At 46.9% G+C, this 24,666-nt stretch overlaps 1 protein-coding gene across 2 annotated transcripts in view; it reads left to right on the forward strand.

Annotated features, from left to right (window-relative positions):
- Positions 1–18,512, forward strand: part of IWS1 (interacts with SUPT6H, CTD assembly factor 1) — a 59,496-nt gene extending 40,984 nt beyond the window's left edge. Inside the window, exons 7-15 of one of the 2 annotated variants that reach the window (XM_077488414.1) lie at positions 800–950; positions 1,906–1,988; positions 2,079–2,208; positions 2,339–2,456; positions 4,123–4,234; positions 4,354–4,410; positions 13,511–13,622; positions 13,834–13,998; positions 18,081–18,217. In XM_077488414.1, coding sequence (XP_077344540.1) covers positions 800–950; positions 1,906–1,988; positions 2,079–2,208; positions 2,339–2,456; positions 4,123–4,234; positions 4,354–4,410; positions 13,511–13,622; positions 13,834–13,962 — 892 coding nt within the window. In that variant the 3' untranslated portion in view covers positions 13,963–13,998; positions 18,081–18,217. Of the gene's footprint in view, positions 1–799; positions 951–1,905; positions 1,989–2,078; positions 2,209–2,338; positions 2,457–4,122; positions 4,235–4,353; positions 4,411–13,510; positions 13,623–13,833; positions 13,999–18,080 lie in introns of both variants that reach the window. The other variant, XM_077488415.1, reaches the window with a different exon arrangement.
- Positions 18,513–24,666: the final 6,154 nt, after the last annotated feature.

Genomic DNA, 24,666 nt, shown 5'->3' on the forward strand with positions numbered 1-24,666 from the left:
CTTAGACTGCAGGAACAGAGGACGTAGATGGTTTACTCTTCTGCCTGCTCTTCCTTTCCAGTGCTTGGTCAGGCAAATTATACTTTCTCTCCAGGTTTTGCATGGTGTAGTATAATTATTTAATTGTAAAGTGGTTCTAAAGGCTTAAGGTGTTTTTTGTTTTTTACCTTCATGCATTCTATGCGTGAAGTTAAAAAACCTCATCTGTGCACCAGCCCCCCAATACTTAGCTGAGCCCCATCTCGATCCAGCAATGTGCACAAGAGCCTCCTGGGACTCTCCATCCTCCTCTTCATTGGCTGTGAGCAAATCTGAGGTGGGGGGCCAAGCCATGGCTCTGTGAATGGACACACAGATCTGCAGCTTGGAAACAAGCCTGCTTAGGTGCCCCATTGCAAGCTTCTTGCTCTGGAGGCTCTTGGCAGGAGGGGAGGGGGTTTTTGAGAAGGAGGACCGGGGCTGCTCTGTGCAAAACAAATTATACAGAGCATGTGAGTGTGACATGTTTTAAAAACGCAAAATGAAAGCCTTGAGTTACTTTTAATATCTGTGTTTTCAGAATAGTTTTTGCATTTCTTTGTGACTTGTCACTTGATTTCTTACCGCATTTCCCCTCGAGAGAAACATAGGAGGACTATTTGTTGGGGAGGAACATGTTACTGTCTAACCTCCATGTATACAGAATATTAATGCCAAGCACCATATTTACTGTGTTCGCTGATAAATTCAATACAAATAGGATTTTTACACTGCGCATTTGAATCTTGTTAATTATAGCCATGTCTTCTATTTTCCATAGAGGTGATTTTAAATCTGACTTTGAAATGATGTTGGAGAGGAAGAAGAGCATGAGTGGTAAGCGCCGGAGAAACCGTGATGGCGGCACTTTTATAAGCGATGCGGACGATGTAGTGAATGCTATGATTATGAAAATGAATGAGGCAGCAGAGGTGAGTTACCTTTTTAGAAACTAAAGTCTCAAGGCATAGTAATAATACTACAGGGTATCCTGCACATGTCATATGTCCTATGTCCACAATTTGAGACTCCATTTCCCTCATTAAATAGTTAACTAAACACTATTTAGCTCTGATTTTCATTGCTCACTTTGCTTTTGTCTAGTAAATGAAATGTGCAGTATCATTACCTGTTGTAACTCCAGCATGAAGAGCCAACCCCCGTGCATTTGTAAATGCAGATCTGTACAGAGCTGATCTATTAGACCCTGATTCCTTAGTGGGCCGGAAGGTTTTACCCCCTTAATGACCAGGCCATTTACAGCACTGTTACTTTAACTGGCAATTGTGTGGTCTTGCTATGCTGTATCCAAATAAAATCCGTTCTTTTTTTTTTCCCCACAAATAGGGCTTTTTTTAAATTATTTTTTGGGTATTTGATCACCTCCTGCGGTTTTTATTTTTTGCACTATAAACAAAGAGCAACCATTTTGAAAAAAAAAAAAATTTTTTTTTACTTGCACATCCAATGAAAAAACTAATTTCTTCATCAATTTAGGCAAATATGTATTTTCCCACATGTTTTTGGTAAAAAAAAAAAAAAAAATCCCAATAAGCGCAAAAGTTATTGCATTTACAAAACCGGCAATCTCTGGTAGCCAACGCACATCGGGTTCCCCCCAACCCGCTCATTGGCTCCCCTTCTGTCCAATCAGCGCTCGGAAGTGGTTAATACCATAACATATATTTCTGTTATTGAATGCTACAACATTATGGCTGCATTAAAGTATTGCACAAAAAATGGCAAGGAATATCTTGGTGTCTACAGTAGCTTTGGTGTGAAAATGATTTGAGAAATGTGTACAAGTATTGTCTGTTTTTTCTTTGTTTTGTTTTTTTATGTTTGTGATCATAATCTGTGATTTGCTTTAATTATTGTGTTTTTCAGGAGGACAGAAACCTGAACACCAACAAGAAACCAGCACTAAAGAAGCTAACCTTGCTTCCCACAGTAGTAATGCACCTTAAAAAGTAAGAATACCATTTTATATACCTGTTCTGAAAATGCTATAATTTTTTAATATTTGTTCTTCCACATATATATTGTTAATTTTCCTTTAGACAAGACTTGAAAGAAACCTTTATTGACAGTGGTGTTATGTCTGCAATTAAAGAGTGGCTCACCCCCCTTCCTGATCGAAGCTTGCCAGCTCTAAAGATCCGGGAGGAACTGCTGAAGATCTTGCAAGAGGTGAGGTTGCAGTCTGTTTTTTATGTTGTCACCTGCATTAATTTCACACATGTGGCTAAAGCCAAGCTCTGATTTTGTTTTCCTTTTTGATATCCCTCATCCTTTTTGTTTTTTTGTGTTTTCTCCCCAGCTCCCTAGCGTAAGCCAGGAAACTTTAAAACACAGTGGCATTGGAAGATCTGTTATGTATTTGTACAAGCATCCAAAAGAGTCGAGACCGAACAAGGATATTGCTGGAAAGTTAATAAGTATGTAGGATAAATCTTTAACACATGTACTGCAGATTTAATTGGAGTATGCATTTCTCTGAGAATTGGAGAATCATGGGCTTGTTACCTCGTAATTCACTTAAATATATTGTAATGTGCTGGAATAGTACATCAGCTATAGGATAATAGGAGTATTTGAAGTTTTATTATTTACAGTAAAGGAATGTTGAGTGAAATTAACAGGATTACAAATGCTTAAAAATATTAAAGCCTTTTTAGTTTTTTTTGTTTTTTTAATTAACCACTTCAATACTGGGCACTTATACACCTTCCCGCCCAGATGAATTTTGAGCTTTCAGCTCTGTCGCACTTTGAATTACAATTGCGCAGTCATGCTACACTGTACCCAAGCTAAATTTTTATCATTTTGTTCCCACAAATAGAGCTTTCTTTTGGTGGCATTTGATCACCTCTGGGATTTTTTTTTTTTTTTTCAGTTACAAAACTTTGTAAATAAGTACGTTTCCTCCTTCACTGATGGGCACCAATGATGTGGCACTGATATGCGACACAGGCACTGATAGGTGGCACAAATAGGCACTGATAGGTGGCATGGATAGGTGGCATGGATGGGCACTGATAGGCGGCACGGATGGGCATTGGAGTGTACAGTATTGTATAGGGATGGATGCCAATCGGTGCCAAACAATAATGCATGGCAATCAGTGATGGGCATTGATTGGCATCCATTGTGGGCACTGACTGGCATACTGACAGACGCGAGTGTGGAAAAGCCGATCCCCGGCTCTTCCTATTTACACTGTGATCAGCCGTGATTGGACACGGCTGATCACATGGTAAAGAGTCTCCGTCAGACTCTTTACCGAGATCGTAGTTGTGGTGTGTCAGAATGACACCCCGCAACAACGTTCGCCGCGATGCACGCCCCCGGGGGCGCGCAGCGGCTTAATATCCTGATCACTTCATTTGACATCCGGTCAGGATATTAAAACCACTTTGCCACCGTCCTTTTGCTATTTGGCGGGTGGCAAGTGGTTAAAATCAGTTATACTTGCCTGCTCTGTGCAGTGGTATTGAGCAGAGCAGTCCCTTACCTCCTATTCTTGAGTACTCCACCCATGTTGTCTGCCCTTTATTTCTGCTTCCAGGCCGGACTGTGTGCGTCCATGGCCACACCACCTGCTCCCTCCTCACAGGATTGTACTGACCACAGCAGCATCCTATGTCTTTTGCTGCTGCCTGTGTATTTTGTGACACCAAGAAGTGAAGGGGGAAGGACTGCAACTGTGACAGCACTAGATTGGTGAGAGGATAAGGGAGGGTAATGGAACAGTTAGTGGGGATTTTAAACCTTAATGCAGGGAATGCATTGAGGTAAAACAAAAAAGAAAACTTTAGAACTACTTTCAGAAAATGACAGTTGTAAATTTAGATAGATGGAATATAAAATAGGTAGAATGCCTTTTACTTTTCTGTACAGTGGTAGACATCTGGTTATTATGTCCAGTTACAGCGCCATCTGAAGATCATTTTACAAACCTAATTAGCTGGCTTTGAATGACCTGCTGCAATAATGTTTGTTGCCAAGTTTTCCTGACGGTACCATATAAGTATACCAGCAGTAGCAGATCTGTGCAATATTTTAATACGAATGGCTGATTTAATATATTCCTGATATGTTCAGATGAATGGTCACGGCCCATCTTCGGGCTGAGTTCCAACTATAAAGGGATGACCAGAGAGGAGAGAGAGCAGAGAGATCTGGAGCAAATGCCACAGCGCAGAAGAATGAGTAGGTAAATTGCCCTTTTGACTGTGATCGTATATAAAAAAACCCCACCCAACTACAGATCTTGTTGGGTAACATATTGTCAGTGTTTGAATCGATGTTCATTTTTTTTTTTTTTCTCTGCAGTTCAGGTGGCCAGACACCTCGGAGAGACCTGGAAAAGGTGTTAACGGGAGAAGAAAAGTGAGTTTTTTTACTGAATTCAATGTTCTTTCAACTCTCTAAATGTATATTCTGTTTAACGTGATGTTGGTAATTTTAGATGTAAAGTTCTTGATTAAAACATATAAAACATTTTAAATTTTATGTGATAATTTTACTGTGGAGTAATTCAGTTTTGCTGCTTGGCAATGGAAGTTGTAGTCAACCTCTTCAAAGCACAATAGTCTAAAAAACAAAAGCAGAATATTGTTGAAATGCTTTTGAATTGCTATATATACCAAGTTTAAAGCAGAGGTCCACCCTAAAGTGGACCTTCCGCTCATCGGAACCCTCCCCCCCTCCGGCGCCACAATTGGCACCTTTCAGGGGGGAGGGGGGTGCAGATACCTGTACAGTACAGGTATCTGCACCCACTTCCGGGATAGCTCTCTGCGGAAAGGGGCGTAGATTACGCCCATTTCCGCAAGTGCCCGCCCCTTTCCGCAAGTGCCCTGCTGCCTGCTGGGAAACTGCGAAAGGCTCCATTTCCTGATTCCCATACCCAAGATGGCGGCGGCAGCACCCGAGAGACGATCTAGAGATCGGCTTCGGGTGCCGACATCGCGGGCGCGCTGGACAGGTAAGTGTCACTATTTTAAAAGTCAGCAGCTGCAGTATTTTGTAGCTGCTGGCTTTAAAAAAAAAACAAAAAAAAACGTGGAGTCCCAGCGGACTCCCGTTTTAAGTAAATGTTTCACTAGCTAATACAAGTAATCTATGTGCCTTCTAATGTCTGTGGCTCTTAGTTTTGTTTTTGTTTACCTGCTTTTATTGGACTGATCAAGCCAAGTATGCAGATTTCATCTTGAGCTTCGTTCTAGAGCTGTAAGCCTCGTACACACGCTTAGCTTTCCGGATGACCAAACGTGTTTTTTTTTTTTTTTTTTTTTTTTTTTGTGGCATGCTAGTCTCATGTTGAAAGTGAAGAGCTTCACAACAGTGCAACAATTTTGAAAAAAAAAAAGTCATTTTTTTTTTACTTTTTTCCTATAATTAATCATGTGTCCAGGTTTCAGTTCAACTGGAACCCGGACACATTATTCAGACAGAATGTGGCTCAGAACAGGGCTTGACAGGAAGGTGAGGGGGCACTATGTGCACCACATTACTTTTCTCTTTGGAGTGCCCAAAGGTTTCCCAGGTCTGTTACAATCCTATAGTGTATATTAACCACTTAAGCCCTGGACCATTTCCCAGCTAAAGGACCAAGCCCTTTTAGCGATTCGGCACTGCGTCACTTTAACTGACAATTGTTCGGTCGTGCGACACGGCTCCCAAACAAAATTGGCGTCCTTTTTTCCCCCCCCCCCCCACAAATAGAGCTTTCTTTTGGTGGTATTTGATCACCCCTGCGGTTTTTATTTTTTGCGCTATAAACAAAAAATTAAAGCGACAATTTTGAGAAAAATGCAATATTTTTTACTTTTTGCTATAATAATCCCCCAAAGATATATATATATATATATATATATATATATATATATATATATATATATATATATATATATATATATATATATATATATATATATAAAAAATTCTCAGTTTAAGCCGATATGTATTCTACATATTTATGGTAAAAAAAATCGCAATAAGGGTTGGGTTTGATTGTTCTACTAGATCAATGATTTTTTTTTTTTTTTTTTTTTTTTCCTGTTACTGCTACTTTATGGCAGACACATCGGACAATTTTGACACACATTTTTGGGACCATTGGCATTAATACAACCATCAATGCTATAAAATTGCATTGATTACTGTAAAAATGTCACTGGCAGGGGAGGGGTTAAGTGTATCCTAGGGGCGTGTTTCTAACTGCCTGGGGGCGTGGCTGTGTGTGACATCACACTGATCGCTGCTCGGAGCAGACGATCAGTGTGTTGTCATTAGGCAGAACGGGGAGATGCTGTTTACATCGGCATCTCCCCGTTCTTGAGCGCTGTGACACGATCGCAGCTATCCCCACCGGGATCCAGTCTGCGGGACCCGCGGGCAGTCACGGAGCTCGCGCCAGGCACGCTGGCACGGTGGGAAATTCAAAGTAACTTACGGGTACGTTACTTTGCCCAGCCGTGCCATTCTGCCCACGTATAAGTACAGGAGCTGGTCGGGAACTGGTTAAAGTCTGCGAATCCAGCTTTTGTCTGAGGAAAAAGCAAAATTGGCTGTCGAAAGCACCATACTAACGATCCGAAAATTGTCAGGCAGCTTGTCGTATGAATTTTTCCATCTGGTTTTCGTATCATGTGTGTTTGTACGGGCCTTTAGCTTGCTACTCTAGCCTATGCTGGTTGACCACTTTATAGGAGCCGATAAAGCTCCTATAAATCTCCCTGGTTTAAATCTCTGGAAGGTTGCTCGATCTGATCCAGGGGCGGCCGGTGACCTATATGCTCCGGAGCACACATGACCAGGCTACTGCTGTCCGTGTCAGTGTGCCGTGGCTGACAGCCACCCCATACTGCTTGGTTGATGGGTCTGTCCATGGAATGCATCCAGCAGTCCCTGCAGGAGGTGTAAGTATGGTTCCACCTGTCTTGGCAGGATGGAGCAGCTAGACAATTCCCTGGGAGGTCGACTAGGGGGTCTCTCGCTCTCCCTTTCTTCTCTCCCTGTCCCTTTCCTTCCTCCCCATGCTATGGGCCACTGTGTGACTGGGCATATGGGGGTGGGGTGCATGTACCTGGCTTGGGGTCCTCCGGGAGGGGCTCAGAGTCCTGGCAGGGCGCTCCGCTCGTCCTCTTTCCTGTTTCTTGGGCTGTGGTGGAGTATTTTGGTGTGTACACCATGTGGGGAGGCCACCGCAAAGACTGTGGCCATTTTCCTGTAGCCACTGCCAGTTTTTTTGTTCCCTTTTGGCCATTTTCTGGAAGTCCAGCGGCCATTTTCCCAGCGCCCTCAGGCTTTTTTGTTTCCTGAGCAGCCATTTTCTAGTAGCCTCAGCTTGTTTTGCACTGGGTGACTTTTTTTCTTTCTAGAACAGCACGCTTTTTACACAGAAAACCTTGTCTGACACAGGGGAGAGCGGGCAGCACAGCGCAGTACCTAAGTCAGGGTGGGGGGCCCCTCAGTCTGGCATCTAGGAGGGTGGGCATTTTGTGTGACTTGCCTTAGGTCCCTAAGTGGTGACAGGCGAGTGTGGATCAGCATGGCGTCAGAAGCTGGCTCTTCTTCCCCAGACATCCCTGTAATGGCAACCGGCTCCCCTGCACGTGCGGTGCCTTGTTGGTGGTCCTGGAGTCCTTTTGTTGCCAGGGTGGAAATGGTATGTGGGCGCAAGGGAGGTAAAAAAATGCTCTGATTCAGACTCGGGTCCCGCTGTGGCAGGCGGCCCCTGTTCTCACATTTCAGAGGATGTGGACCAGTACTGTTTGGAAAGTGAGAATGACTGTGTCCGGGTCAGCGAAGGAAAAAGCACTTGTAGGAGCACTTATCACAGCAGTGCGGGGTACCCTAAAGATGGAGGATGCGGCGGGGGCATCTACAGAGGTGTCTGTCCCTTTCGGGTCCCACAAGTCGGCCCGCATGGCTAAGGTGTCTCCCTACCTAACTTATTTTGATAAGTTTATTTACAAGGAGTAGGGAAGCTCGCAGCGGGCCCTTTCAGTCCCGAGACACATGGCGGTGCCGGTGCATTACCCCTTTTGATGAGACTTTCTGGAAGAAATGGATATCTCAGATTTGTTGACAAATCCCCCCCCAGGTTTCCAGGTTACATAAGGTGACCACGACTCCAGTGGAAGGGACCCCTGCTTTCAAGGACCCTGCCGACAGGAGGGCCGAGGCTGTTGCTCGGTCCATGTTTACGGTGGTGGGGTCAGCATTGCGGCCAGTGTTACATGGCCCTGGTGTCCCAGACGCTTACTCAATGGGCTAAATTGTTGCACCGTGAGTTGGAGAAGCAACAAGCTTCCCCGGTCTGCATGGAGCTGGCAGACCAGTTGGTGCAGGGCCTTAAGTATGTCTGTGATGCGGCCTTAGATAGGCCCCCTTGCTCTCTAGAGCCACAGTATCAGCTGTGGTGCTACGTCGCTGATTTGGCTAAAATGCTGGTCTGCGGACCAGACATCTAAAGGCGCTGGCAGATTTGCCCTTCCAGGGGGAAAGGCTGTTTGGAGCCTCACTTGATGACATTATTAAGAATGTTACTGGGGTTAAGAGTACATTGCTCCCACAGTCCAGGAAAGGTAAGGAGCCACGCCGTAGGCAAGGGCCCTCCTTTTCCGCTCAGAAGCAGATTTTTCATCCGCCTGAGTCAGCAGGTAAGTGTTCCCAGTCCGACAAGGTACCAGCTGAGGGACAAAAGCGTCCCTGGTTTCGCAAGCCTGTGAGCAAATCTGTTGCTGCCTGACTCTCGGGTGGGGTAACGCCTTTGGGAGTTTGCAACTCATTGGACCTCCCTACTTTCCGACCAGTGAGTCTGCAAACTGGTTTCATCAGGATGCAAGATAGTTTCTTTCTTGTCTGCCAAACTGAATTTTTCCATCCAACCTTCATCATCTTCCGGCTTGTCGGGAAGCCCTGTTCAGGGCAGTACAGGACCTGCTGCTGCGTGGGGTGATAGTGCCTGGGCCGACACCATAAAGGTTTCAGGGATTCTACTCCAATCTGTTTGTGGTCGCAAAGAAGGAAGGGGTCCACCCGGTCCTGGATCTCAAGGCTCTCAACAGCTTTGTGAAAGTACATAGGTTCAGGATGGAATCTGTTCGCTCCGTGGTCACTGCACTCCATTAGGGGGGATTTCCTGGTGTCCCTGGACATTAAGGACGCATATTTGCATGTCCCCATATGTGTCAGGCATCAGAGGTTTCTGAGATTTGCGGTCGGGGACGAGCACTACCAATTTGTAGCTCTCCCTTTTGGCTTGGCATTGGCACCAAAGGTCTTCACCAAGGTGTTAGCCCCAATTCTGGTTTTGCTAAGGCATCAAGGGATCGCAATCTTGGGTTACCTGGACGACCTCCTTCTGAGAGCAGCTTCGGCCTCAATTAACGGAGAATGTGGCACTCTCCATGCAAACTCTTTGGGAGTTTGATTGGGTACTGAACCTCCAGAATTCAGTGTTGGTGCCGTCTCAACGCTTGGAGTACCTGGGCTTGCTTCTTGACTCCTCAGAGGCGAGAGTCTTTCTCCCTTCGGACAAGCTGCAGAATCTTCAAGCTGCGGTGAAGCTGTTGGTGTCCCGCGGGTGGCCGTTGCTGCTTTTTTGCATGCGAGTCCCAGGTCTCATGGTAGCCACTTTCGAGGCAGTACCATATGCTCAATTCCACACTTGAATCTTGCAAAAGGAGATCCTGTCCAAATGGGACAAATTTCAATTTATCTCTGGATTGTCAAATTCTGGTGGCCGAGGTCTCCGGCCCTTCGGTCCGGGAAGTTGCCCCTTCCTCTTCATTGGATGGTGATCACAACGGACGCCAGCCTGACCAGTTGGGGGGAATTTGGGGCGTACAGTCGGCCCAGGGTCGCTGGACGCAGGATGAATCCCATCTGCTAATCAATGTGCTGGAACTTCGGGCGATCCGGTGGTGCCTCTGCACATGGTCACAGAGGCAGCAGGGGCGTCCGGTCAGGATCAAGTTGGACAACGCCACAGCGATAGCGTATGTTGACGAACAAGGAGCTCGGCTGCAGCCCTGGAGGTCGCTCACATCCTGCGGTGGGCAGAGCAGCGCATGCTGACTCTGTCGGCCCTGTACATTCCGGGCGTAGAAAACTGTCAAGCGGACTACTTAAGTTGTCAGATGCTGGACCAAGGGGAGTGGTCACTACATCGGGATGTATTTCAGCTCCTTTGCCTAAGGTGGGGCACGCCTGATGATGATCTCCTGGCTTCTCGACTCAATTGGAAGGTACAGAGGTTTGTGGCCAGGTCAAAAGATCCCTGGGCGGATGCGTTGGTAGCTCCATGGGGGCATTATTGCCTGATTTATGCCTCTTTCCACCTACCATAATACAAATGGTGTTGGATGTTCCGTGGCTGCTGCCGATGCGAGTGAACCTTCTGTCGCAAGGTCCAATACTTCATCCTGCTTTACAGACCCTGGCTTTAACGGCGTGGCTGTGAAAAGTCAGGTGCTAAGGGACCGAGGTCTGTCGAATTCGGTAATCTCCACTATGCTGAGGGCACGGAAGTCATCTTCTCTGAAGATTTATCATTGTACGTGGAAGGCCTACATCTTCATGTGTGAGGAGATGGGGTGGCGTCCACGTACATATTCAGTTTCCAGTATCCCGCTATTTTTGCAGCGAGGAGTGGATCAAAAACTTGCCTTAAGCACCATTTAAGGGGCAGGTATCCGCTTTGGCTGTCCTTTTTTTTTTTTTTTTTTTTTTTTTTTTCAGCGACATTTGGTGACTCATTCATTGGTTAGTACGTTTTGTTCAGAGGGTTCAACATGTGGCCCCTCTGTTTTGACCACTGCTGCCTCCAGAAACCGCCATTTGAAAACAGGGAGATCCCTTTATTGACACTCTCTCAGAAAGTAGTCTTTCTAGTGGCTATTACATCTGCCAGGAGGGTTTCTGAGTTGGCAGCCTTGTCATGCAAGTCTCCATACCTACTTGGTCCTCCACAAGAATAAGGCGGTGCTGCACCCATAGCCTTCGTTTCTTCCGAAGGTGGTTTCAGCCTTTTATCTAAATGAGGACATTGTGCTTCCGTCCTTATGTCCTCGGCCATCGCACCCCAAAGAAGTTGATTGGCATTCCATGGACGTGGTCCAGGCAAGGTTTTGCAGGCGACTGTTTAAGGTTTCAACTCCTCCGTTGAGCTCTGGTTGTTATGGGTGGAGTTATTTTCTTGCTGTTCCCACCCCTCGTTTTTTGACATTGGGGACGTCCCTAAGGTCAAAATGAAGATGCTGTGTCCGTCAATGAACTTCAGAGAAAATAGGATTTTTGTACTAAAATCCTTTTCTCTGAAGTTCATTGACACACAGCACCCACCCCTCCTGTGTATGTTTGTAGTGCTTTTTGACTAACTGAGCTGCTGGATGCAGTGTCGGGTTATAGCGAGTAGGCCCACCTCCTGGGCGGTACTGTGCAGTTTTGCTGTTTTTACATGTTCTGCCTAATCCTCTCCTGAAGGTGGCGATATAACCCTAAGGTCAAGATGAAGATGCTGTGTCCGTCAATGTGTTTCAGAGAAAAGGATTTTGACGGTGAGTACAAAAATACTATTTTTTTTTCCCCACAAACAGAGCTTTCTTTTGGTGGTATTTGATCATCTCTGCGTTTATTTTTTATTTTTTGCGCTATAAACAAAAAAAGTGACAGTTTTGGGGGGGAAAAAAACTGTATTTTGTACTTTTTTACTATAATATCCCCAATTTTTTTTTTTTTTTTTTTTTTTAAAGAACATTTTTTTCCACAATATTCTACATATGTTTGGTAATAAAAATCGCAATAAGCATATATTGATTGGTTTGTGCAAAAGTTATATAGCCTACAAAATGGGGGATAGATTTATGGCATTTTTTTTTTGTACTAGTAATGGCGGCTATCTGTGATTTTTATCCAGACTACGACATTATGGCGGAAGCATCAGAGACTTTTGACACATTTTGACCATTATACAGCGATCAGTGCTATAAAAATGCACTGATTGCTGTGTAAGTGTCACTGACAGGTAAAGGGTAAACTGTGTTGCCTGACTGTGTGTTCTAACTGTGGGGGGAGGGGACTAATTGTGGCTCCTAGCTATAAGAAACTCACGATCTGTCTCTCCTCACAGAACAGGGATTTGTCTGCTTACACACACACACACACACACACACACACACACACACACACACACACACACACACACACACACACACACACACACACACACACACACACTCGTCCCTGTTCTGCCTCTTGTGCCCACGATCGCACGCGACCGGCGGTCATCGTGAGCACTGGCCACAAGCATTGGCACCCCACAATGCAGCGGGCGCATGTGCCTGCTCTCCCACTTAAAGGAGCCGTCATACAGCTATGATAATTCACGGGATGACGCCAGCTGGTCGGCAAGTGGTTAAGGGACCTTGGACTGCATGCTGGTGGTAGGACAGCCTGTGTACTATGTAGGGCTGTTTTTACAGCATGGTGATGCTCATTAGGGGCAGGTCCAGCTGCATGGCTCATGCATGATGAGGTCATCAATGTGTCTGAGCATAGACGGCCACTATTTTTCAGATGGGTGGTGGCTGCCAAGCATTAAACTTTGGGGAAAAACATATTCTCAGATAAAAACAATAATACCTGGAGGAGTTTCCCAGAGCTTTCTGTTTCTAAGATGATGTGTTTTAGGATTTCATTCAGCAACTTGAAAGGATAACTCCATGCTGGGGAAAAAATAAAATATAGCTTAAAGAATTGCAACACATTGTAATTGAAAGTTACATTTTTGATAACATTCATTTTCGATCTGCAATGCTGTCATTTTCTTACACAGATTGCGTGCAGAATGCCCAGAAATTTAATTATTGCTTGTGTGATTGGCTTACTGATTTTCCCCTAAGTCTGCACTAAGATGCAAGATTTTGGGCATCCTTTGCAGCAAGTGTCCTTTTTGCTGAAATGCTCCCAAGGATTTACCAAGGTGTGTTGGCTGTGGTTCTGTAGTTTATATGGACCCAGGGTATTGCCCGTATTGGAGTACCTGGATGACTTTTTCTTTCAGAGCAATCAGCTCAGGCCTTGACATCCAATACCCATCAGATGGTGTAATTTTTGGTTGGGTGGTGAATCTACAGAAATCTGGTTTGTTCCCAGTACATCTGGAATACTTAGACTTAGTCCTAGACATGGTTCATTCAAGAGTATTTTGTCCACAAGAGTAGTGACTGTCCCTCCGATCTCATGTGACGTCCCTGAGGTCCCCCAATCTTCTTTTGCATGAGGGTGTTGAGAAAGTTCCAGCTGCCCCATCTTTATATAGAATGATTTTTATTTTATTTTTTTACTACGGTTTTTTGGTTGCAATTTCAAGGTGTAATATAAAGTAGTTTAACTACAGAAATATATATTTTTTTAAGGGGGTTTGTATCACAGGGAGTGCTTGTCTGTCTAACCTTGTCCTTTCAATTTTGTTCAGAGCGTTACGACCCGGTGACCCAGGTTTCTGTGCTCGTGCTCGTGTTCCAATGCCTTCCAACAAGGATTATGTAGTCCGACCAAAGTGGAATGTGGAAATGGAAGGATCTCGGGTAAGTTAGTAGCCCATGTTTTTGATGATCATAAACTTGAATAAAAAACTTGAACAACTTTTCTCTTTACTGTTCTTACTTTGCGTGGCCTTTTAATAGAACTTCTCTCTAAGGAAGTGTCTTACTGCTGAACCTTTTTTTGCTACTCCCCTGTACCCTTCCTTTTCCTCCTTTTCTTTGTTCTTTCACTTATGATGGAATCCTGAGTCAGTTTGGAGGGGCTCGAAAAGGTATTAGTCGTCTGGAGAAGCACAAAAGGCGTTTTGCTGAACAGAAAAGGCTCACTAAAACCACTCGTGCCATCAAATTCAGCATAGAGGGGAACAGGATGCCCCTGTGATACTGGGCCAAGAACCTCACTGAGTCTCCATTAGAGGTAGCATCACTTAACAGAAGATAAGGGTGTGCTGTGCATGCACCTTTTAACTGCTGCTGAGACATTCCCACTAACATCACGTGGCTGATTTGTGAAAACTAAAGCAATCAAAAACTAGGGTTCTTTCCCATAGCAACTGTTCAGCTTTCATTTTGTTAGAGAAAAAAAAATGATTTCTGGAATCTGGTAACATGGTAACTGCTCTAGTTAATAAGTATGCGCCCCACTAAGTCAGATCATCAGCATTGCTTAAAGAGGAAGTAAACCCTTCCAAACAACTTGGACCTATAGGTAAGCCTAGATTAAGGCTTACCTGTAGGTCCAAGCAATATCTCCTAAACCTATATGGTTTAGGAGATATTTGCCCGAAAATGGGCACCGCTGTCTACGGCGCATGCGCCGTAGACAGCGGCGCGCAGGCGCACTAAATGCGGCAAATCCAAGAATGGATTTGTCGACTCCCGTGCGCATGCGCGGGAGTGACGTCATCGCGGCTTCGCCGTATGACAGCGGCGGACCTGCGAGGCGCGACTCCCGTGCGCATGCGCGGGAGTGACGTCATCGCGGTTGCGCCGCTGTCATTGGTCGGAGCTGCGAGACGCCACCAGCAAGATGGACGCGGCGGACTACAGGGATCAGCGGCGACTTCGCTGGCTCCTGTGTCAGGTAAGTGACACATAATGAGCTACTATGCGATGCATAGTAGTCCATTATGCTTTACCTTTGCAGGGAAAAAAAGAGGAAGTAAACCCATCAGGGTTTACTTCCTCTTTAAAGAGGAGGGCCAGTTAAAAAAAAAAAAAAAAAAAAATTTAAGTCAGCAGCTGCAAACACTGTAACTGCTGACTTAATAAGCACACTTACCTGTCCAGGGCACCCGCGATGTCAGCCGCCTGAGGCTGACCCGTCCCTCGGCTCTCGGGTCCTTGCGGCTTCACTGCCTGTTTCTTACTGCGCATGCGCGAGTCGCGCAGCGCTTTGTGAATGGAGCGCGCTGTGTTCTGGGACACAGTTCCCAGAACACGGCGTGACCCATTACCCAGAAGATGCAGCACGGAGGAGAGAAGGCAGAAGATCTCCGCGGAGGAGGAAGAGGCAGATTGAGATGATGTGCCTAGCAACAGGCATTTCTGGCAAGTAAAAAAAAAATATATATTTTCTAATTTCATTTTTTTTTTCTGATTTTTTTTTTTATTTTTTTTTCCCATTTTTTGTGTATTTTTTTTTTTTTTTTCAGGGTGGCCCTCCACTTTAATAAGCATGGGTTCCCTTTTAGGAGCAAAATATTGCTATAATTTAGTTTTGCCTTGACGTATGCGTGTGTCATCAGTTTGGCCATATCTCGATTTACTAGTTGTTCTAAACAATCTTTGAACTTTCTACATTAAAGTAGATTACTCGTCGGTTAATCTTTTAGCCTGTATAGATACTTAGCATTTTATAGCCCTTTCCTTTTTTTTTTTTTTTTTTTTTTTCAGCAGTTTGTTTTAGATTATCAAGTGTTCAGATAGTTTTGCACAGCACCAAGACCATAACACCATTATAACAAAGACAATTTAGCCGTATAATAGCAGAAAGCACCAAAGCATTAGTGTATCCATAATACATTTGAGGTCATTTGCAAGAAAACAAATTGCAACTGAAATATTCTTATAATGAACATTTATGTGCACTAATGTGTTTAAATATTGAGCTGTACAGGATTGAGATGTTTCTTAGAATCTTGGAACTGGTTTTAAAATGTGTGCAACTTGCCTGATATTTCAGTACAAGGCTTTTAATATTACGTTTAATAAAACAAAATGATCACTGCCCAAATTAACACAACTTCAGGATATATGATAAAATGGGAATGTCTTGAATTTTTATTACTAAAATTCCTTGATAGCCATATACTTGTGTCATTTGCTTTCATGCAACTTGCATGCACTGCGGACTGTTGTGATAAGGTGGTTACTTGCATGTGTGTGCTCATAATAAGAAATGGTATGTGCTATGCCATAGGCATCAGTGTTGGAAATAGCTCCTTAAAGTGGTTGTAAACCCTTACAAACCACTTTGACCTACAGGTAAGCCTAGATTAAGGCTTACCTGTAGGTCCAAGCAATATTTCCTAAACCTATATGGTTTAGGAGATATTTGCCCGAAAACGGGCACCGCTGTCTACGGCGCAGGCGCACTGAGCGCGGCATTCTCAGCGACGGAGCTGCCGCGCATGTCGGCTCCCGTGCGCATGCGCGGGAGTGACGTCATCGCGGCTTCGCCAAATGACAGCGGCAGAGCTGCGAGACCCCACCAACAAGATGGATGCGGCGGACTACAGGGGACAGCGGCGACTTCGCTGGCTCCTGTGTCAGGTAAGTGACACATAATGGGCTACTATGCGATGCATAGTAGTCCAATTATGCTTTGCCTTTGCAGGGAATGAAAGAGGAAGTAAACTCATCAGGGTTTACTTCCTCTTAAACCACTTCAGCCCCGGAAGATTTGGCTGCTCAATGACCAGGTAATTTTTTTGCGATATGGCACTTTTAACTGACAATAGTGTGGTCATGCGACGTTGTACCCAAACAAATTTGACGTCCTTTTTTTTTTTTTTTTTTTTTTTTTTTTTTTTCACAAATACAGCGTTCTTTTTGGGGGTATTTGATCATCTGTGTTTATTTTTTGCACTATAAACAAAGAGTGACAATTTTTGAAAAAAACACTGCTTTTTGCTATAATATCCCCAATTTCCTCAGTTTAGGCCAATATCCTTTCTTCTACATATTTTTGGTAGTAAAAGTCACAATAAGTGTATATTGGTGTGCACAAAAGTTATAGTGTCTACTAAATAGGGGATAGATTTTATGGCATTTTTATTATTTTTACTAGTAATGGCGGTGTTGTACGATTTTTATCGGGACTGTGATATTGTGGTGGACAAATTGGACACTTCTGACACATTTTTGGGACCTTGACAATTCTACAGTGATCAGTGCTATACTGTGAAGGAGTTAACGCTAGGGGGCGATCAAGGGGGTTAACTGTGTTCCCTAGGTGTGTTCTATCTGTAGGGGGGTAGGACTGTCTAGAAGGAAAGAGATTGGTGTTCATACTTGGTATGAACATGCAATCTGTCTCTACTCCCCTGAAAGAATTGGGATTTGTGTGTTTACACACACAGATCCCAGTTCTCTCTCTGTCTCGCCTGCCGGGCACTCGCATCAGCTGTGGGCACGTTCACCCCTAGTGGCCAAAAGGTGAAGTGAGGTAAGGTAATGTTTCGCCCAGCCTTGCCATTCTGCCACAGTAAAACTGCGGTGGCTGGTCGGCAAGCAGTTAAAGTAAACTTTTCCATGTAAAAATGTAAACCTGCATTGTCCGTGAAGGCCGATGCCATCTAGTGCCTATACAGACCTTTTTTTAATGTCTTCTCAAACTCCCTGGTACCCTTTAAAAACTGTCATTTTGATATGCAAAGACATGATTTGGGAACTAAAACATTTACTTTTAATACTGGTACACACTTTTTTCTTTCTTTTTTTTTTTTTTTTTTTTTTTCCCCTCTCGTTTTCAGCGAGGTTGGACAAAGACGTTGGTACGGCGATCTAGCCCCCCCGCTGAGCTGTTGTGTTCTGACAGGGAGATTCATCCCCCACCCCCCCCCCCCCCTTCCAGAACACTCCGATCATGACTCTTACCCATTGGTCTGAGCTGGTCGGATGCTTGTTTCCCAGCATGCTCGTCCGACATACTGGCTACCGTACACGGGTCCGGTTTTATTGAACAGGCCAATATTACCTGGCATTAGGCCCGTGTGTACGGCACTTTACTGACGGTTTTAAAAGTGGATTAGACTTAATAGCCAGTAATAGGTTAAGGGAGGAGTAGATCACACCTTAAGGTTGCTTCTCAAAGATGCCTGTCCAAATGCAAATCCTGTTTTAATATCTAATAAAAAAAATAAAAGCGTATGAAGGCAGCAGTGAGTGCCTGCTTTTCAGTGATGTTGCAGGCCTACATTGCTTTAGGGGAAGGTTTACTTTTGCACTTTCTTTTATGAATCTGATGTGTACAAAAAATATTTTCTTTTTTATCAGGGAGGTCCAAAGAAAGGAGTGAGTCGATTGGACAAACAGATGAGGAAGTTCACAGACATCCGTAAGAAGAGCCAGTCTGCCCATGCTGTGAAGATCAGTGTAGAGGGGAACAAGATGCCATTGTGACACCTGCTGTTCTCTTGTGTGTCAAGGATAGTGATGGGCCTCTTTATGAACTTTGTTGGTCCCATTATACTATCGCTAAACTGGACTCTGTGGAGCCTTTTGCAATATTTTTAATGCATTTTCCCTCCTCCGTGTAAATGTGTTCTATGCCTTTCAGGAGACCTGGCTTCTTCTGTGCTTTCCCAGTCGTGGAGAGAACTAGGCCCCTGTTTTTGGGCCATATTTAATGCTGTTTGTACAGATTAATTTCTCTTCGTACCTCAGTGTCTGGATTTCGGACAATAAAATTCTATCTTGTTTTTCTAATGCTTTCTTGTTCTTTCTAAAACAATCCTAATACAAAGTTTTAGAGAATGTGGTTCTAGTGCAAATAGAAAATTATTTCTTCATGGGTTTTGTTTTTTGTGTTTTTTTTTTTTTTTTTTTTGGGGGGGGGGGGGGCGGCTTTCTTTTTTTTACATGCAAGATTAAAACCTTTATGAATGAGGGGACATTTTTAAATTAAGATTGTGTCTGTATATTCCCAGGTCACTTAGATGGACAGAAATTAACATGGCAGATTCTGTAGAAAATAATGAGCATGCTTTTATTGCAGAGTGAGCTGTTGGTACTAAAGGACTGCAAAAATTAAAAGAAGAAAAGGGCCAATTCTCACGCATTATAACTTTTTTTTTTTTTTTCTTTTGTTCATTGACGGACACAGCACTTTAATCTTGACCTTAGGGTTATATTGCCACCTTTAGGAGAGGACTAGGCAGAACACAAAAAAAACATAGCACCACCCAGGGACGGTCCTACTGGCTATACCCCCTCACTCTGCTTCCAGCAGCTAAGTTTTTTTTTTTTTTTCTTCCTAGTCTAGAAGGACCTGGCTCCCTGTGGGGATCAATGGTCCTTGGAATTTTTTCTTTTTTTTGCTGTTTTTGCTTCCTGTGATCTACAATCAACAGCTGGGCTGGGTGACAGACTGGATAATATAGATCCTGGTAGTCTCCCCAGCCTGGCCATCGAGCGATTGCAGACCTTAGCTACGCACTGGGTCGGCTACGACAGGTCCCGTTCTGGTCCAGGGGTGGCCGGTGAGCTATATTCTCTGGGGCGCACACATGACCGGGCTACTGCTGTCCGAGTCGGTGTGCCATGGCCCACAGCCACCCCGTACTGCTCAGGTGATGGGTCTGTGGAGTGTGTCCAGCAGTCCCTGCAGGAGGTTTAAGAATGGTTCCACCTGTCTCGGCAGGATGGAGCAGCTGGGCATTCCTTGGGAGGTCTACTAGGGGGTCGGTCGCTCTCCCTTTCTTCTCTCCCTGCTTATTTCCCTCCTCACCATTCTAAGGGACTGCAGTGTGACTGGGCATAGGGGGTGTGGAGCACGTACCTGGCCGGGGGTCCTCTGGGTCCTGGCAGGGGGCTGCACTGGGTGGTTGGTGGTCCGCTCGTTTTTCCTGTTTTTGGTGCCATTTTGAGTGTCTGTGTGCCGCCATGTGGGGGTAATGGTTGCCGTGGGAGTCCGGCAGCCATTTTCTCTGGGTTTAGACTTCTACATCGCGAAATGGCCAGACAGGAAAGCGTACGGCGGCAGCACCTGAGTCAGGGTGGCGAGTCCTGTGGGGGGCCCCTCAGTCTGTGGCAGCTAGAAGGGTGGACATTTTGTGTTTGCTTGCCTTAGGTTCCTAAGGGTGACAGGTGAGCGTGTGTTGAGCATTGCGTCAGAGGCTGGCGCTTGTTCTCCAAACACTCCCGTTATAGCAACCGGTTCCCCTGCACCTGCAGGTGCCTATGGACGCTCTGTCAGCAGTCCTGGAATCATTGTTTCCAGGGTGGAAGTGTCATACGGGTGCAAGAGGGGTTAAAAACTCCCCCTCCCCACGTCTTCTGGGGATAGCTCTGATTCAGACTCTGGTCCCACTGTGGCAGGCAGCCCCTGTTCTGATGTTTCAGAGGGTGCGGACCATAACCATTCGGACAGTAAGGAGGAAGACTCCGCGTCGGTGTCAGCACTGGAAAAAGCGCTAGTAGGAGCACTTATCACTAGTGGTGCACCGAAATTTCGGCTGCCGAAAACTTTTTAGTTTTTTTTGTTTTTTTGTCATTCAACCGAATGACAAAAACAGCCGATACCGAAAAGGGACGTGGTCTGCCCTAGGTGCCGCCCATTGTGGGAGTGTCTTTCCTGCTCTCCTTGTGTTAGCAGGGGCACTAGTGTGGGCACACCCACCCAGGGGTGGATTGTCACCTGCTTCATCATAGGAATGCCAGCTTCCCTCCCTGCTCATAAAAACCCTACCCTCAGCCCGCCCAATCTACCATCACAGTGTCGGTATCCGGCTGCGGCTCCTCCCCCTGTGGTTGCTAGCAACGGGACGCTGTAGATGGTGAAGTGGTGGCGTAAGGTACTATCGTGTGACGGCGTCCAAGGAGGAGGGAAAAGAACGTGGGTGGGAAGAAGGCGGCAGCAGAGGAGAGCAAGGAGTTCTACAAACTCCAGATCTGGGAACTCGAGAGGTGATGGAGGAGGCTACAGGTCTCGGCACGCCCTGACTGGAAGAGGAGCAACAAGTTTAAGGTAGCACTACAACTTCCAGCATGCCATGTAAAAGTAAATGTTTTCATGAAAGTGCATCAAACTCCTGCATACCACCTCGCCTTTATAAAAGATGCATACTGATCTAATGCTAGCATCTAAAAAAAGATCTAAAAGCGTACATGGAAAATGTGACAGGTAAAAAAAAGCACCACACTCTGACCGTCTCCTTTACCGTGTCCCCAGCCTCTGACCGTCTCCTTTACCGTGTCCCCAGCCTCTGACCGTCTCCTTTACCGTGTCCCCAGCCTCTGACCGTCTCCTTTACCGTGTCCCCAGCCTCTGACCGTCTCCTTTACCGTGTCCCCAGCCTCTGACCGTCTCCTTTACCGTGTCCCCAGCCTCTGACCGTCTCCTGTACCGTGTCCCCAGCCTCTGACCGTCTCCTTTAACGTGTCCCCAGCCTCTGACCGTCTCCTTTACCGTGTCCCCAGCCTCTGACCGTCTCCTTTACCGTGTCCCCAGCCTCTGACCGTCTCCTTTAACGTGTCCCCAGCCTCTGACCGTCTCCTTTACCGTGTCCCCAGCCTCTGACCGTCTCCTTTAACGTGTCCCCAGCCTCTGACCGTCTCCTTTACCGTGTCCCCAGCCTCTGACCGTCTCCTTTACCGTGTCCCCAGCCTCTGACCGTCTCCTTTACCGTGTCCCCAGCCTCTGACCGTCTCCTGTACCGTGTCCCCAGCCTCTGACCGTCTCCTGTACCGTGTCCCCAGCCTCTGACCGTCTCCTGTACCGTGTCCCCAGCCTCTGACCGTCTCCTGTACCGTGTCCCCAGCCTCTGACCGTCTCCTGTACCGTGTCCCCAGCCTCTGACCGTCTCCTGTACCGTGTCCCCAGCCTCTGACCGTCTCCTGTACCGTGTCCCCAGCCTCTGACCGTCTCCTGTACCGTGTCCCCAGCCTCTGACCGTCTCCTGTACCGTGTCCCCAGCCTCTGACCGTCTCCTGTACCGTGTCCCCAGCCTCTGACCGTCTCCTGTACCGTGTCCCCAGCCTCTGACCGTCTCCTGTACCGTGTCCCCAGCCTCTGACCGTCTCCTGTACCGTGTCCCCAGCCTCTGACCGTCTCCTGTACCGTGTCCCCAGCCTCTGACCGTCTCCTGTACCGTGTCCCCAGCCTCTGACCGTCTCCTGTACCGTGTCCCCAGCCTCTGACCGTCTCCTGTACCGTGTCCCCAGCCTCTGACCGTCTCCTGTACCGTGTCCCCAGCCTCTGACCGTCTCCTGTACCGTGTCCCCAGCCTCTGACCGTCTCCTGTACCGTGTCCCCAGCCTCTGACCGTCTCCTGTACCGTGTCCCCAGCCTCTGACCGTCTCCTGTACCGTGTCCCCAGCCTCTGACCGTCTCCTGTACCGTGTCCCCAGCCTCTGACCGTCTCCTGTACCGTGTCCCCAGCCTCTGACCGTCTCCTGTACCGTGTCCCCAGCCTCTGACCGTCTCCTGTACCGTGTCCCCAGCCTCTGACCGTCTCCTGTACCGTGTCCCCAGCCTCTGACCGTCTCCTGTACCGTGTCCCCAGCCTCTGACCGTCTCCTGTACCGTGTCCCCAGCCTCTGACCGTCTCCTGTACCGTGTCCCCAGCCTCTGACCGTCTCCTGTACCGTGTCCCCAGCCTCTGACCGTCTCCTGTACCGTGTCCCCAGCCTCTGACCGTCTCCTGTACCGTGTCCCCAGCCTCTGACCGTCTCCTGTACCGTGTCCCCAGCCTCTGACCGTCTCCTGTACCGTGTCCCCAGCCTCTGACCGTCTCCTGTACCGTGTCCCCAGCCTCTGACCGTCTCCTGTACCGTGTCCCCAGCCTCTGACCGTCTCCTGTACCGTGTCCCCAGCCTCTGACCGTCTCCTGCACCGTGTCCCCAGCCTCTGACCGTCTCCTGCACCGTGTCCCCAGCCTCTGACCGTCTCCTGCACCGTGTCTGCTAGAGGCATACTGCATGGAAATCTTGCTAATACTATTAGCAATGTGTTATATAAAAATGTATACAGTCATTTTCGGTTTTCTGCCTAGTGTATTTTTCATTTTTGGTATTGGTTTCGGCACCAAAAAACCCATTCGGTGCACCCCTACTTATCACAGCGGCATGGGTTACCTTAAAGATAGAGGCTACGGCGGGGGCATCTGCAGAGGTGTTCGTACCTTTTGGGTCCCACAAGCCGGCCCGCACTGCTAAGGTGTTTCCTTATTTAACTTCTCAAAATAAGTTTATTTTCTACGAGTGGGGAAGCCTGCAGCGGGCCTTTTCAGTCCAGAGATGAATGGCGGTGCGTTTCCCCTTTTGAGGAGAGTTTCCTGAAAAAATGGACATCTCCGGTTGTTGGTGGGGCAGCATTGCGGCCAGTGTTGGCCATGGCCCTGTTGTCACAAATGCTTACTGAATGGGCTAAGCTGTTGCACCACGAGTAGGGAAAGGAACAGGTTTCCCCAGTCTGCGTGGAACTGGCAGACCAGTTAGTGCACAGCCTCAAGTATCTGTGATCCGACCCTGGATACGGCCCCTTTGCTTTCTAGAGCCTCAGTATCGGCAGCGGTGCTGTGTTGCTTGATTTGGCTCAAATGCTGGTCTGCGGACCAGGCATCTAAGAAAGCCTTGTTGAATTTTCCCTTCCAAGGTGAGAGGCTATTTGAAGCCTCGCTGGATGACAACATTAAGAATGTTACTGGCGGAACGAGTACTTTGCTCCCACAGTCCAGAAAGGGTAAGGAGCCACGCCGCAGGCAGGGGCACTTTTTCCGCTCAGAAGCAGCTTTTTTGTAAGCCTGGGACAGCAGGTAAGCATTCCCAGTCCGACAAGGTGCCCGCTGAGGGACAAAAAGCGTCCCTGGTTTCACAAGCGGAACAAACCTGCGAGCAAATCTGTTGCTGCATGAAGGTTTGCCCCTGCCTGACTCTCGAGGGGGCGGGGGGGGGGTGGTCGTCTCCTTTAAGGAGTTTGCAGTCCGATGGACCTCCTTCCTTTCTGACCAGTGGGTCTGAGAACTGGTTTCGTAAGGCTATATCGTTTTTCTTGTCAAACAGATTTTTCTCTTATATTCACTGACTGACACCGCTCCTCTGTAACTAAATGGGTTTGTTAGCTGCCATTAGGAGACCTAGGCAAAAATTGTAACACAATACACAGAACTTTAGTCTGGCGGACCCTGTGCTAACAACCCTCCCTGCTCCCAGGCAGGGAGTTTTATTTTGCCTAGTGAAGGAGAATGACCTAGGAACCCTGCGGGCCCTTTGGTCCATTTTTTTGCTGCAGGTTTGATGTTTTTTGCGCAAGATGAAAGATCATGGGATCTTCTATCAACTGCCGGCTGGGTGACAGGCTAGTTGTTATCCTTGTAGTCTCCCTAGTCCGGCCATCGAGCTTGTGCAGGCCGCAGCTAAGGCTCGGCAGGCCACAACATACCTCGGCTCCAGAGGTGGTCGGTGAGCTTCAATGCTCCGGGGTATACATATGACCGGGCTACTGATGTCTGGATCACAGTATACTGGGCCAGCAGCTACCCTGTAACTGCGCAGGAGTAGGTCTGTGATGGAATGTCTCCCAGCTCTTCAGGACTAGTAAGTACAGCTCTCCCTGCTTCGGTGGGGTGAGCGGCTGGGCATTCCCTGGGAGGTCAATTCGGGGGCCACCTCACCTCCTTCTCTTCTCTCCCACATCCCCATCTCCCCTCCGGGGGGGGGGGGGGCTGCATGTGCTGCGGGCGGTGTGTGTGTGTGTGTGTGTGTGTGTGTGTGTGTGTGTGTGTGTGTGTGTGTGTGTGTGTGTGTGTGTGTGTGTGTGTGTGTGTGTGTGTGTGTGTGTGTGTGGTTTGCTGGGTCTCTCACCTGTAGGGGGCTCTGTGCGGCTGGTCCCGGTCTGGGGGGTCCCAAAAGGTGTCTGCGG

The sequence above is a fragment of the Lithobates pipiens genome, unplaced genomic scaffold, assembly GCF_037356315.1.
Source record: "Lithobates pipiens isolate NorthernLeopardFrog02 unplaced genomic scaffold, aLitPip1_a1.2 Scaffold_18, whole genome shotgun sequence".
Classification (NCBI taxonomy): Eukaryota; Metazoa; Chordata; class Amphibia; order Anura; family Ranidae; genus Lithobates; species Lithobates pipiens.